At 39.4% G+C, this 13,470-nt stretch overlaps 1 protein-coding gene across 3 annotated transcripts in view; it reads left to right on the forward strand.

The window, feature by feature from the left end:
• Nucleotides 1-13,470, forward strand: part of HECW1 (HECT, C2 and WW domain containing E3 ubiquitin protein ligase 1) — a 182,138-nt gene that overhangs the window by 27,393 nt on the left and 141,275 nt on the right. For all 3 annotated transcript variants that reach the window (XM_010713107.2, XM_010713108.2, XM_019616710.2), the window contains exon 3: nucleotides 8,785-8,892. In XM_010713107.2, coding sequence (XP_010711409.1) covers nucleotides 8,785-8,892 — 108 coding nt within the window. The remainder of the gene's footprint in view (nucleotides 1-8,784; nucleotides 8,893-13,470) is intronic.

A 13,470-nucleotide genomic window follows, 5' to 3' on the forward strand; every position in this document is an offset into this window, starting at 1 on the left:
AAAAGAAAAGAAAAGAAAAGAAAAGAAAAAGCAACAAACCAACAACAAACAACAAAAAGTTCTTTTATGTTGGATCTCACCAAATGTTGTCTATCTTCTGATTTCAGTATGCACTGAGACATTCATGATCATTTTTGTTTGGAATCCTCTCTCCCATTTTCACTTTGGTGTGAAAGCTGAATGTCATTAATTGTGGAGAAAATTGTGCAATGCATAGCTAAAGTATAGCTGTTGCTGTACAAAAAGCCAGATGTGTCCCATCTGTCACAATTATGAGAATATACCTGGAAGTCCAGGAGCATTAAATTGGAAATCTGTGTCTGGGACAGGCATAGAATCATAAAATCATGGAATGGCTTGGGTTAGATGGGTAGTTAAACATCACCAGTTCCCCTGCCGCGAGCATAGTTGTTAACCTCTAAATCAGGCACAAGATCAGGGCCCCATCCAGCCTGGCCTTGAACACCTTCAGGGTTGGGGCATTACAACTTTTTTGGACAGCCTGTTCCAGCACCTCACCGCTCTCTGGATGAAAATTTTCCCCTAACTTCTAATCTAAATCTCTCCTCTTTTAGTTTTAAACAATTCTTCCTTCTACCACTATCAGAGTGTGTAAAATTTGTGTTCCCCTCCTGACTATAAGCTCCTTTTAAGTGTTAGAAGGCCACAGTGATGTCTCCTCAGTACCGTCTCTTATCTAGGTTGACTAAGCCCAGTTCCCCCAATCTTTCTTCCCAGGACAGATGCTCCAAGCCCTCTGATCTTCTTCATGGCCCTTCTCTGGATCCATCCTGTTGAACTTTTTCTTGAGCTGGGTTCCCCACGGCTAGAATGCAGTACTTCAGATGGGATCTCAAAAGGGCTGATCACCCTTCTTTTGGTGCAACAAGGCATACAATTGGTCTTCCAGGGCTGCAAGTGCACACTGTTGACTCATGTCCAACTTCTCTTCTACTAGGACACTGAAGTTTTTTGCCAGGCTACTCTCAATGAGTTCTTGTCTCAGTCTGTACATATACCTGGGATCGCCATGATTCAAGTGCAACACCTTGCACTTGGCCTTGTTGAACCTCGTTACGTATTTGTGGGCCCACTTTTCAAGCCTGTCCAGGTCCCAGGGTAGCGTCCCTTCTTTCTATTGTATCAACAGTACCACTCAGCTTTGTGTCATCCACAAACTTGCTTGAAGGTGCACTCAATCCCACTGTGTGTGTGACTGATAAAGATGTTAAATAGTACCTGTCCCAAGACTCATCCCTGGAGGACACCACATGTGACCAGCCTCCACCTGAATACAGAGCTGTTGATCTCAACCCTCTGGCTGCAGCCATCCAACCAATTCTTTATCCATCAAGTAGTCCAGTCTTCAAATCCATCTCTCTCCAATTGAGAGATAAGGATGTGGTATGGGACCATATCAGTGGCCTTTCAGAAGTCCAGGTACATGACATCAGTTGCCCTTCCTAGTTGATCTTGGACATGCTTTTCTCTTACACTGGGAGAGACTCTGCTCTCCTGACTTCCACTCAAAGGTTCAGAGACATGAGAGACTTCAGAAGCCTGAGTGTCAGTGGTAACTGGGGCAATGAACTTGAGTAGCTTAGCCTTTTCCATGTCAATTCAAGCCAGTTCTCCCTTTTCATTTGTCAGAGGGGATACACTCTCCTTTGCCTGTCTCTTCTGGCCAGTGTACCTATAGAATCCATTCTTGTTATTTTTCACATCCCTTACCAAGTCCCATTCCAGGCATAGCTGAAATAGCAGTGAAAGTATACTTCATATCCTGTCCTTGGTGACCAAGAATTGTTGCAACTTTGCCAACTTGTTCATTTTAGTATGATCCTTTTTCTTCCTACCTCAACTTTCCTCTGGTCTTTCTCTCGTTGTGTCTTCCACTCATTGCTACTCTCCACACATTGTTCACATTTTTTTACCTCTGAGCTTCCTCCCTATCCACTGAGAGAAAAGTAATTTTTGTGGAATTAAAATGGAACCACTCCTGTAGCTAAAGCACGTACGTAGCTCTTAGGTCAAGGACTGAGCTTACAACACCAGTGAAGAATTAGATCTTTATTTTCTAGAATTCTTCTAGAAATTATAGCGGATTGGATGCTATCTGTAACTTGCAGTATGGTCATTGTCCTTTTGTCATGTTAATGTGCCTTCACCAAAAGCGCTCTGAGTTGAGACACAATAAAGCAATGTGTAGTTTGAAATGAAGGGAACAATTCCATCAGGCTGAATTTTACACAAGCTCTGCATTTACCAGAACAGTGTTGCATTTTCACCTTATACATAAATAAAAAGGCATCAGAAATTGGCAAGTGAATTAACTGTGATTTTTTGATCCAGATTAGAGCCAGATCCATTGCTGTTGAAGTCAATGGAAACATTCCTATCGACTCCTGTAATTATAGCCATTATTTGTGAACATTTATTGTGGTATCTCTGTAAATAAGAAATTTATCATCATTTTACATTCTTCTTCAAATGATAAATTGGGTGGTAAGTGAAGAAAGTGAAAAAATAGAAAGCTTATCCATAGCTTACATTTGTGTTATCTTGCAAAATAGTTTTAGTTTATTGACATTCTGTGCTTTACAATGTCCCTTTCCCAGCTTTCTATGCAGACTGCAAAACAGATCAACCAGAGCTAGACTTCTCTGTACAGAAAACATTTTTAAAAGCTTTTTCCTAAGTATGTTTATTATAGTACAGACATACATATTGACCAGAAGCACTTTTAAATTTGAAACTAAAGCAAATTTGTTCAACTAAGGACTATAAAGCCTTCTGTAATTTTAGCAGTGCAGCATTTCTTATTCATAAAGGATCAAGACATGAAGTGTGGTTTTTATTTTTGTGCAGTAATTTCATTGAGTGTATAGAAAGCAAGTGTTGCAATATGCAGTGTTAAATCAAATTAATGATGGATAAGAGACTGGAGTATTGTACCAAGTTTGAGAACGTGTCTGACATTGTGTTCCTCTGTAGTGTTAGGTACTTTTTTCTTTGAACGTAGCCCAGATTATTCTGCAGTTATCATCCTTGGAGAATATGGAAAGATAGATTAATCATATTTATCAACAAGATATTGTATGAGAAGGTGCATTGTTCTTTCACTTCCCGCTTTAGCCCAAACTGACCAAAAGGATCACTCTGCTGTTTGTATTTTGAACTACCTCAGTTCCTCTGAGGAAGATGTATCAGCTCTGTTTGTGTCTTTCTGGGTATTTCAGACAAGCTTTCAAATACCACGGGCCTGCTGACAGCATCTGAAGCTCCTGCACCATATTTTACAGACCTTTTTGAGGGGTGGCTTTTATCAGTTTTTCCTAATTCCTCTGAAGAACAGCATGCTTTTTGTCAATTCTTTACTGTCTTTCATCTGAAAGATAGCTTTCTTTGGTGATAGCTCTTTATCTCACTACGGATAGCACTTGTAAAGTATGTCGGGATCTCTCAGCATGGCAGCAACAGTGCAGAATACTTTTAGCAGTAAAGGCTGTGCTTAGAGGTATTTGTTTCAGTAGGGACAAGCGATTTGTCAGAATTGCTGCTGGTTCTCAACTTGCTAAGGTTTGTCACTAGAGTGCCTTGGTCCTTCTTTCTGCTTCTCAGGCCCTGTGGCACAGCACGTACTCATTCATCACCTTCCCCTATTCTTCCAGGGAGATGTGAGGTGCTGGAGGCTTGTCTGCCTCTGCTCCAGCCCTGACACAGCTTTGGAGGTCTGCAGCCACTTCCCCTCTCAAGGCATGTTGGCTGGCTGGCACCTCTGTGCCCCAAGAGCAGGGCAGGCAGAGAGCACCTTCTGCCAGCAATCCCTCCAGCCCACCTCAGCTGCCTGCACAGTCACTGTCTCCAGCCAACGCTCAAAGAGCAGTGCATCCTCAGTGCTCCTTCATGTGGCAATTTTCTAAATTAGCTACCCATTTTCCATCTGAGCAAATGAAGCCTCAATCTGAGGGTGGTTGCAAAGTGTTTGCTTTTAGTCAGGTGGGCCCAAACCCAGGCTATAGTAGGAATTGCCAGCTAGGCAGAGACTTAGTGAAAAGGTTAATCTTATTTCAGAAATAGAGGGAGGGAGATGCATTACAATGCTTCATTGGAAAAATGTCAAAAGCCATTAGCTGCTGGCTGAAATATATGAAAGGGAGCGGCATTAGCTCTGCTCTTCGTTCTGTCTACAGGTGAAATGAAGCATTTCACCATTTACCTTTGGGAATTAAGATGCAACATGTTTTTAGTCTCCATTCCTTTGTCATTGGAATTGTTGGTAGAAATACAAAGTATTCCTTTTACTTTGCACATACCTATTTTCTATTTTGGTGTTGTGTCGTCTCCACACTTACATATGGTGTGCTGTGACTGCTATATATGTGTATATTTATATATATACACACATACACAAACATATGCAAATATATGTAGTGCTCTAGACAGCTGTGTATTTTACATACAGTTTTATTTCTCTATGTGCTATATGTGTGATATTTGGGGAGTAGCATGCCTGGAGTAATACCACTTGTCAACTAAACCTGATTGACAGGAGGTATTTGTACATTCCAGTCTCCAGAACAGTTTCAACTGCTGTTATTTTTCATATTTTCACCTTTCAAAAATACATCCCTTCGAAAACTGAAAGATTTCCTATTTGGACTTGCACATATTTTTCTAGAGATAAATTTTGTTTGGTTCAAAAATCCCAGCTATCTTAAATTTCTACTGGACTGAAAATACAGTTTTCTTTCTCTAGAAGAAGGAGGTACCATGCTTTTCAAAGTATACAGACAGGACATCTGATTGGAAGAAGGATCTACATACAGGATTTTTAAATCATGATATTCATGAATATGTTTTATTGTCATTATAAATTTAGTTATAAATTCCTTTCATCCTTGCCCTGATCGTTTATCATTCAGATAGCAAGCTTCTTCATTTTGTAAGAGCTAAATAAACAGTACCAGCATGTTGTTGTTTTTTTTTTCCCTGTAGCTCAAAATGTATAGTGTGTTGGGGGGATACCTAAAGGGTCTTCTGCTTCTGCTTGGGTGACCTGCATATTGCAGGAAATTCACCTTAAGGCATCCTTTCCACTGCCCAAGCCTGTATTTTATCAGTGGCTGCTGTGAGTGAATGTCTGTATGTTTTCTCTGACACACTGTGCTACCCGAACTTTTCCTTTGGACACTGTCTTTTTGAACGTTCCTTTCTCCTGGCAGGAGGCAGCGAGGAGACATTAGTTTGTTGGTGAGAACAGCTGGTCTTTTCTTTCTCATATCCTCACCTATTAGCTGTAACTGTAGAGCAGCCTGCTTCTTCCTTTCCTGTGTTCTCCTAACTTGAGCATGCAGATGAAGAGCAGTCTTTTTTCTTAGATTGGCTTGCCAAGCTTTCTGCCATTTCCATAAAAAGATGAGAAGGCTTTCTGTAGTCATCCCCACTGGCTCATCTTGCAATACAAATGTGATTTGGTTCGGGTGTGGGCAGATGCTGACATCTCTGTCAAATTAGAGAGATTGTGAGACGCAGAGCTTGTGTAGCCGTTATGCCAGCTGTGGGAAGCAGACAACAACCAACCCAGTGTATGAGCCAGCTGGCCCCAACAGATAGTATGTGTGAATGCAGCATTTTAAACCAGATTCTGGGATCTCTTGTGCCACTAAACTCTTGCCTAAAATGTCTGTGATTTATTAAACAAAGCCACCCGGTTTAGCTCAGCTAAGCTTTCTTAAGCAAGAATGATGTCTTATAAACAGTAATTACTCGTGCATCTCAATAACATGGCAGATGTTGGAGCCTCTCCAGCAGCTTCCAGAATCTAAATATGACAAATAAACATCACAGGAGATGAAACTAGAGAGCAGCAAGCCTGAGGTGAAGGATGTCCTCTGTACATAGTCAGGGTTGCAGGCTCCAATTCAGGCACAACATTTTGGTCTATGGTCACCTGTAAGTATATAAAGTATTTTCCCTGCCAGACCAAAGAGGACAGCTCACACATTTAAATCTTGTCGGGTGCTCCTGCTTCCCAGAATAAAGTGTGTAATAGTGGATAATCTGTATCTAGGGTGGTCCTTATTGAAGTAGTCAAAGATAAACACTTTTCTGCCTCTTTTAAATGGAATTTGACATTTAAAAGAAGACAAAATGAACTATAAAATACAAATGAAGAAGAGAAGTTGTACCAGAGTTTGAAAGGTTGCCATGGGAAAGTACTGTGTAAATGTGATAAAAAATTTCTACTTCTACAAAGAGCAAGAGACACAGCTAATGAAATAATTATTGACAATTAGCAAGTCAGTAAAGGGAAAATGTATTGCAGAAAACATGGCTGTTTATAATTATCCATTGCAATCATTAACAACCTCTTTAAAAGGTTTTCTTTTGTAAATCCCTCAAGAGAGCACACTAAATAGTTCGGTATTGGTAGCCCAGTTGTCTTCTTCCTTCTGTAGCATAGCTATGTAAAAATAAAGTAATAACATTTGTATCTGCCTGCTGCTTTATTTTTTCAGTGAAAGTGAAGTTTTTCTTCAATTTAAAAGACTTCTCTGTTTAACTTTTATATATGTAGTTGAGAAATATGTTGCTCTTTGCATATATATACTCGAATAATACCTTGCTCTTGAAGTGTCTTGACTTTGTATGCCAATCAGCAATCTCCAAAAGTGCTGTGCTTGGTTCTGTATGACAAATAAACCTGCTTGTTGATATGGACCTCTCTGGCAATGTGTTTATTACTTTGTATTGTTCGTCTTGTTTCTGGAGGTTATTTCAATGTCCATATCAGTGTGACAAGCTGAGCATTCATGGTAGCCTTGAGTGCAGGAACAGGGAACCCTGTGGCTGTGGTAGCTCTGGACACTGCTTTCATGTCTCTACACCACCTTATGCTGCTCCATGCATCCAAACAGCCTGATCAGAGCTAGCCTCAGATGGTCTGTGGAGCTCTGCAGCTTGTCACATCATCACTCCATTCTCAGACATGGTGTCCTTCATTATGGTGGGATCTTTTTCATTTTTTCATTGACCTATGTGGTAATGAAGTGATTCATGCCATGTTTATGGTAATATATTTTATTCATGCCATGTTAATGTTGATGTATTTTAATACTGGATTTAGTGGATCATATTTTATTTAGGTTTTTGTGTGACCAATAATGAATGTAATTGTCTTTGGAACAGAATTGCAGCACCCACCTAGGGCTTTCTCAGCTGCGAGGCTGACTCGATTAGAGCATGTTTCTGCAAGTCTGTCAAAATTAGAGCTGCCTTCGTTGCTGAAAGGAGGTTGCTCGCTGGTTCCTGTGAGCAGAGATCTCAGCCTTCCACTTCCTTCAGTGCTTTAGCAGCTCACAGCAGATCCACGAATCTGAGTAGCAAGGCCATGGCAGGGAGATATAACATTACCTGCAGGGCTGTTGCTTCAGCCCCTGGAGTGTGAGGCCATTCAACCTGCTACAAGCCTCTACCCTTAAGTCTCAAATGGTCTGTAAATGACTGTCTATTTTATTTTTTGTTGTGCTGTTCACATTTACTAATTATCAAAACCATACACACTGTTTTGCTATGGTGACAATATGTGCATTTTTGTTGGCTTGAAAGCTAGTTTAAGCTCACAAGCAAGCAGGAGCCATGTCAGGGCCTTGTTAGTGGTTCTTTATTTGTTGAATGAAAGACCATCAGGAAGCAGACCCTCACCTTGAGGCCACAGTATGTTTGTTACCCTCTGTACTGGATAGGGCTTGCAGATTTATCTTGAAAAGAGTTGGCTGACACGGTCTAAATTGAAATTTGAAAGCAAACTGAAAATTAATCAGTGTGTACAGTCAGAAGGCTGCACTTCAGACTCACTGCCTGCCCTACAGTTATTTGCACACAGCCCTTTGCATGCAAGGCAGTTGCTTTCTCAACCTTCAGCCTGAAAGCTGTCAGCAACTTTTTATAGCTTACTTGTTGATACAGACATCTTTGAAAATTAGCATGGTAGTCTGACAACCTCCAAGTGTCCCAAAAAGCTTCAAATGGACAGCACTTCGTTACCAGTCATATGGTTTTAAGGAAGGACCTGGGTATTCTGGTGCACTACAGGTTGGCTATGAGCCAGCAGTGTGCCCTTGTGGCTAAGAAGGCCAATGGTATCCAGCAGTGAATAAAAACGAGCATGGCCAGCAGATCAAGGGAGGTGATCCTCACCATATACTCCCCCTGGTGAGGTCACATTTAGAATACTGTGTCTAGATCTGGGCTCCTCCATACAAAAAAGACAGGGGTCTCCTAGAAGGAATGCAGCAAAGGGCCACAAAGATGAGTAAGGGCCTGGAGCGACTCCTGTATGAGGAAAGGCTGAGTAACCTGGGTCTGTTCAGCCTGGGGAAAAGAAGAGTGACGTGAGATCTGATTAATGCTTATAAATATCTAAAGGCCAGGATGAGGCCAGGCTCTTCTCGGTGGTGTGTAGTTATAGGAAAAGGAGTAGCAGCTAGACAATTATTTTTAATTAGATAGGGATTGATCTGAATTAAGCAAGATGTTTTTATGTTTGAGAATTTTATAGGGATGTAGCTTTCAAAATTACATCCATGAAAATCTTTGATTTTAAGAAGAGCTGCAATGATTTAAAATATAAGTGAATGAGAAAGCAAATTTCTTAACATGTGGTGTCAAGCTGTCTAGCAGCCGTGGTATGTTCTGTAAAGCCAAAGGCATATTTTTAGCCTGACTCTCTGTTATGCATATTGTCACAACAGTTTATGATACCGTTTTCTTTGTTTGTAGATGAAGTCTTGTCTGAAAACTTTCTGGACTACAAGAACCGTGGAGTCAATGGCTCTCATCGTGGTCAGATTGTCTGGAAGATTGATGCCAGTTCTTACTTTGTGGAGCGTAAGTATTTTTTCAATTTCACTATAGCACAATTCAGCCTATGCAGAAAGATAATTGAATTCCTTGTCGAGTTGTTAGTGTGATAGTGTTATACCCAATATATCCTGTAGGAAAGGCCAAAAGTGTTACCATAACTTTGAACGCATTAAGAGGAACTGAAATGCCCTATGGATTAGAAAAACATAGCTTCTACAAGAAAATAAATTTTGTGGATATTGACTTGCTTACGTATTTTAACTTTTTTAATACAGCTATTGAAAAATATTTAATCAGTTTGCTGTTATTTGGACATTGCCATTAACAGTGAGTGGCATTTACTTTAATATAGTGTTAAGAAAAAGAATTCCGGGACATAATCTCACTTCTGGAAGATTCACACTGTCTTTGAGTTGGAAAACCTCATGGAGGGTCCACCATATTTGAATGGATGCAGAAATCAAAAAAGGGTTCAGTCTGGTTATTGTCTAGCTTGCTGTAACTGCATGTTGTTACACTTTTATCAAAGTAATGCGATAGCAAATTAATTGTTCCTCATTGTATTAGTGTATTATCCAGGGTGTCTGATGCAATGCAGTGTAACACTTTTCCACCCTTAATAGTCAAAATGCATAGACACTAAACTCTGTTGTACAAAGAACTATGTACTCTCTTCAGAAAATTAAGAACATTTCCAGACTTTGTCATCCCACGTCCCTGATCAAAGTGAGCCTGATCATTGGAGTCCTTTTAAAGAGTTACTGTGTGTTAGTATGAATGGAATTTATGGTCTCTAATTTCCTCCAAAAAACGTATGCTTTTCTTTGGTGAGCAGAAATAGGGTACGCGAAAGACTAAACTGAGATTTATAGAAAATATCCATGGGAAAGGCCTACAGTTATCCGTAAGGTGTTAATGTGAAAGAGTCTAGCATTCAGCAGTTACATTTTTTTCAGTTGTACTGAATGTTTTCAATGATCCACCTTAGCTGCTGAGCAAAATTCAGAGTTGTGTGTAAGCATATATAAATTGCATGGTAGTCAGATGTATCTGTTTAAGACTGTCTGAGCTTAAGGGCAGTCAAGGGAATATTTGATAAAACCTAAATTCTGAAAGAGTTAGAAAGGATATGAATTATACTTGGTCAGATTCATTTCTGACTTTGACCTCAAGCATCAAGAAGGGTGCAACATGCACACATTTTACAGAAATTCAATTTTAGAAACATCTTCTCTGTTCTCAGTATGAAGCTACTGCTAATGATCTGTAATTCACACTTTTAAGTTAAATTGAGAATATTCTTAAAGAGTGAAGGGAGCTACTGGAAGAGTATCTATTGGATAGAAGGCGTGTTATGATTGTTCATATCCTGTATTTAAAAAAATACATTGCTGGGAAATTGTTTAATATACAAGAACATTGATTTTAGTTACCCTAGCTTTAGAGCTGAATTACTTCATAGGATCTAACCTTTAAAATAAGATTAATTTGCAACTGCTCCTCTGATCTTCAGTTATCAATCTGTGAAACTGATCATGCTTACTTTTCACTGTGAAAGAAGTGCGGGGAGAAGATTTAATATTGTAGAACAGGGTTTTGAAGAGGCCTTATTGTTTAGGTATATTGATAAAAGTAGAGGAGAAGAGTCAATGTGAGAAATCCTTAAGAGAAAGTCTCTTCAGGTGGGCCACATTTCATTAAGGGCTCAAGTGCACAATTAATTATGGCAGCATAATTAGTTGTCTCTGTTAACTGAGACATAGTAACTGCTGTTAATTGATTTTGTGTATATTCTTTAATTGCCCTAATATGAGAATACACAGCTTAGCATAGCCATCCCTCACTGACACGTAAAACTAAGTCATACTACACTGTATTTGGGCTGCTCATGCTTGATGAGTTGCTGCTGCTTGTTAATTTGTTATGCTGCCAACATTAGACTATGAATCTCAGCCCTGAGATTATGTCCCATCAAAGACAAATTATTGCCCGTCCAGATTTAAAATAGAAGACACTGAAGTAGGAAGTAGTAAATAATAGCACATGTAAATACACTTAGCGCTGCTTTACCATTGAAATAAGAAGTAAACACAGTGGAAAAAGTTGATTATGAAACATAATTATATAAAAGCATATTTGAGAGTTCCTGCTCGTTGCTGAGAATTATGTAGGAAATTACACAACTTTGTAGTTGATTAAACATTATGTTAAAACCTGCAGTGGCTGATGGTTTTCTGTATTTTCTATCCAGAGACAACTGTGTAGGCCACCTTCTTTCAGACTTTTCTTTTTCTTTTGTCATCTTTTATGTTTGCACAGCACAGGAATGTTGTGACATTTTCAGGAATCAGAAAGATACTGATCATCAACATCAATCTCATCTAAGAAACTGGCCTCCTTTTTCTGAAACAACCTTGGGGACAGGACACATGTTCAGCAATAAAGCAGTATAAGAATTGTCATGTTGGTCAAAAGTTAACCTGACGTGGTATCATGTCTCCAAAAATAGCCAGAGATGGAGATTAGGAAGAGCATGTAAAGATAAGTGTTAATAACTCCCCCAGCTGGAGTGTTGTTAGTTTCTGGTGATGTGTTGCTGAAGCACTTTCTGACTTATGCAGTTTTTTTATTTAGTAGAGGTCAAGGGATATAATAGGTAGCTAAGACCCAGCAATTCGTTTCAAGGTGTCCGCATTGTTTTTCTATGCATAATGTTTTGTTTCCTTTAACTCGATATTGATTGGAATCTTGCTTAGTATTCATTCTCCGTAGAACAGAGTAGCTTTCACTTGCAAAGGTAACCCTTCATCTGTGTTTACTTTTGCCAGTAAATATCTGTACTTTGCTATCTGTTGTGAGTCAACACTGGCAGTTTATCAGCTACACAGTGCTTGAGAAAAGGTTATGGTATACACTGCAGTGCTTGGCCCATTGTAGCAGGAAAGTGCCATATGATAAAGGGGAAATCAAACATGGCCAAATGAAGAATGAATTCTACACGAGTTCAAATTTTTCAGTTCCCAAAACCTTAAGACAGACCAGCTTGGTAGCTGTTATTGGAATGTATACAAATTTTACATTTTTTAAAATGTCACTGTCCTATTGAGGGATAATAGCAATCATTCTGTCCACCCTCAGAAGTCAAAGTTTTCCTTTTGCCAGCAGCTAGTCTTTAGTACACCCCAATGCGTGTCTTTCAACAACATTTGAGAAAATTACTGTTATGCTGTTTCCAGCCCCTTGAAGTAAAGAGCTTAATGGACATTCACAACAGAGATCTTCCTTCTATCAGATGTAGTTATAATGACAGACAAAAACCAGTGACCTGGAGGACTCACTATGGAGAGGAGACTAGCAATACTGTGAGAGATGTGTAGTAGCACATCAGGAGGGAGAAACATGTGGCAAGAGATTGAAACTGTTTTTTGTGTAAACTGCACTGCTTGTGCCTTTATAAAACTGAAATTCTGCAATTTTGGATGTTTAGCTCTTTAAGCTCTTAGTGGGTTGTGTCAGCTGTTAACTAATGGTTACTTTTTCAGGTATATTTACAACCTCGGTTAACTTTTTGTTTGGTGGGTCTGTGGCAGTGCCTAATAGATTTCTCATTTTGGTACACATCTCTGTGTTTTGGGGGTACTTGGTTAATAGATATCTTTTTCAAGTTTACTGATAGCCTGGTTTAAGACCAGCTAGGGAACTCTTACTTTTCAAAACAAAAGTAATTGCTTGATGTATACCTATGTATCATTTTCAGATACCGTGGCTCTTTAAAAAAATTGTGTTTGTTTGTAGTGGTCTGGTTTTTTTACCTTGGAAAGTGCTTAATATCTTTTCCAGAGAGGCATATGCCTTTCCAGTTTGCATATCACAAACTCACAATATAGTGTTATATGTAACTGGTGCAAGCCCGAGAGAGAACTGCTCCCAGATTACAGCATGAATACAGGCAGAGCAGAACTCATCTCGCATTAATACTCAGCGAACAAAAAACCTAAAAACCTTACCAGCTGCAGAGGCAACTACATGCTATGTCCAGTTTTGCATTTCTTCGGAAGCTTAGCAATTCGGGCTTTATGACAGCAGTGATAAACAGCAACCATCCATGGTAAAAAAGCATTGTTTGGGGTTTGGGGAGAATCAAGGGGAGGGAAGAATAGCTACATGCCATAGGGATGTGTACTTTGTGTGAAGACTTAGAGGGCACTGCAGTGAAAGAATGAGCTTGTAATGGGTTTACTGGGAAAGTAAACATGCTCTACTTCATTGGAATTTGTGGCACAACTTTCTGGCCTATACAACAATAGAAAGAGAGAAAACGTTTCACTAAGGGGCAGTGCAGCCTTTTCCTGTAAGCACAGTGTCAAACTGTTGTATCTTTAACATTATGATAGAAGTTTTGACACAATTCAGAATTGCATCAAAAATAGTCAAATATCTGTAACCTCTGTTAACCCATGAGACTTTCAGCATATCATTTCATTAACCAAGAAAACAGTTTCCAAATGTGGAAGCTTATGCAGCACTTGATTTATTACATTTATTACTGTTTTTGCTGCATTTTTATCAAAAACAGATGATAGGCCTTTCAAAGACCAGTTA

The sequence above is a fragment of the Meleagris gallopavo genome, chromosome 6 (assembly GCF_000146605.3).
Source record: "Meleagris gallopavo isolate NT-WF06-2002-E0010 breed Aviagen turkey brand Nicholas breeding stock chromosome 6, Turkey_5.1, whole genome shotgun sequence".
NCBI classification, from domain to species: Eukaryota; Metazoa; Chordata; class Aves; order Galliformes; family Phasianidae; genus Meleagris; species Meleagris gallopavo.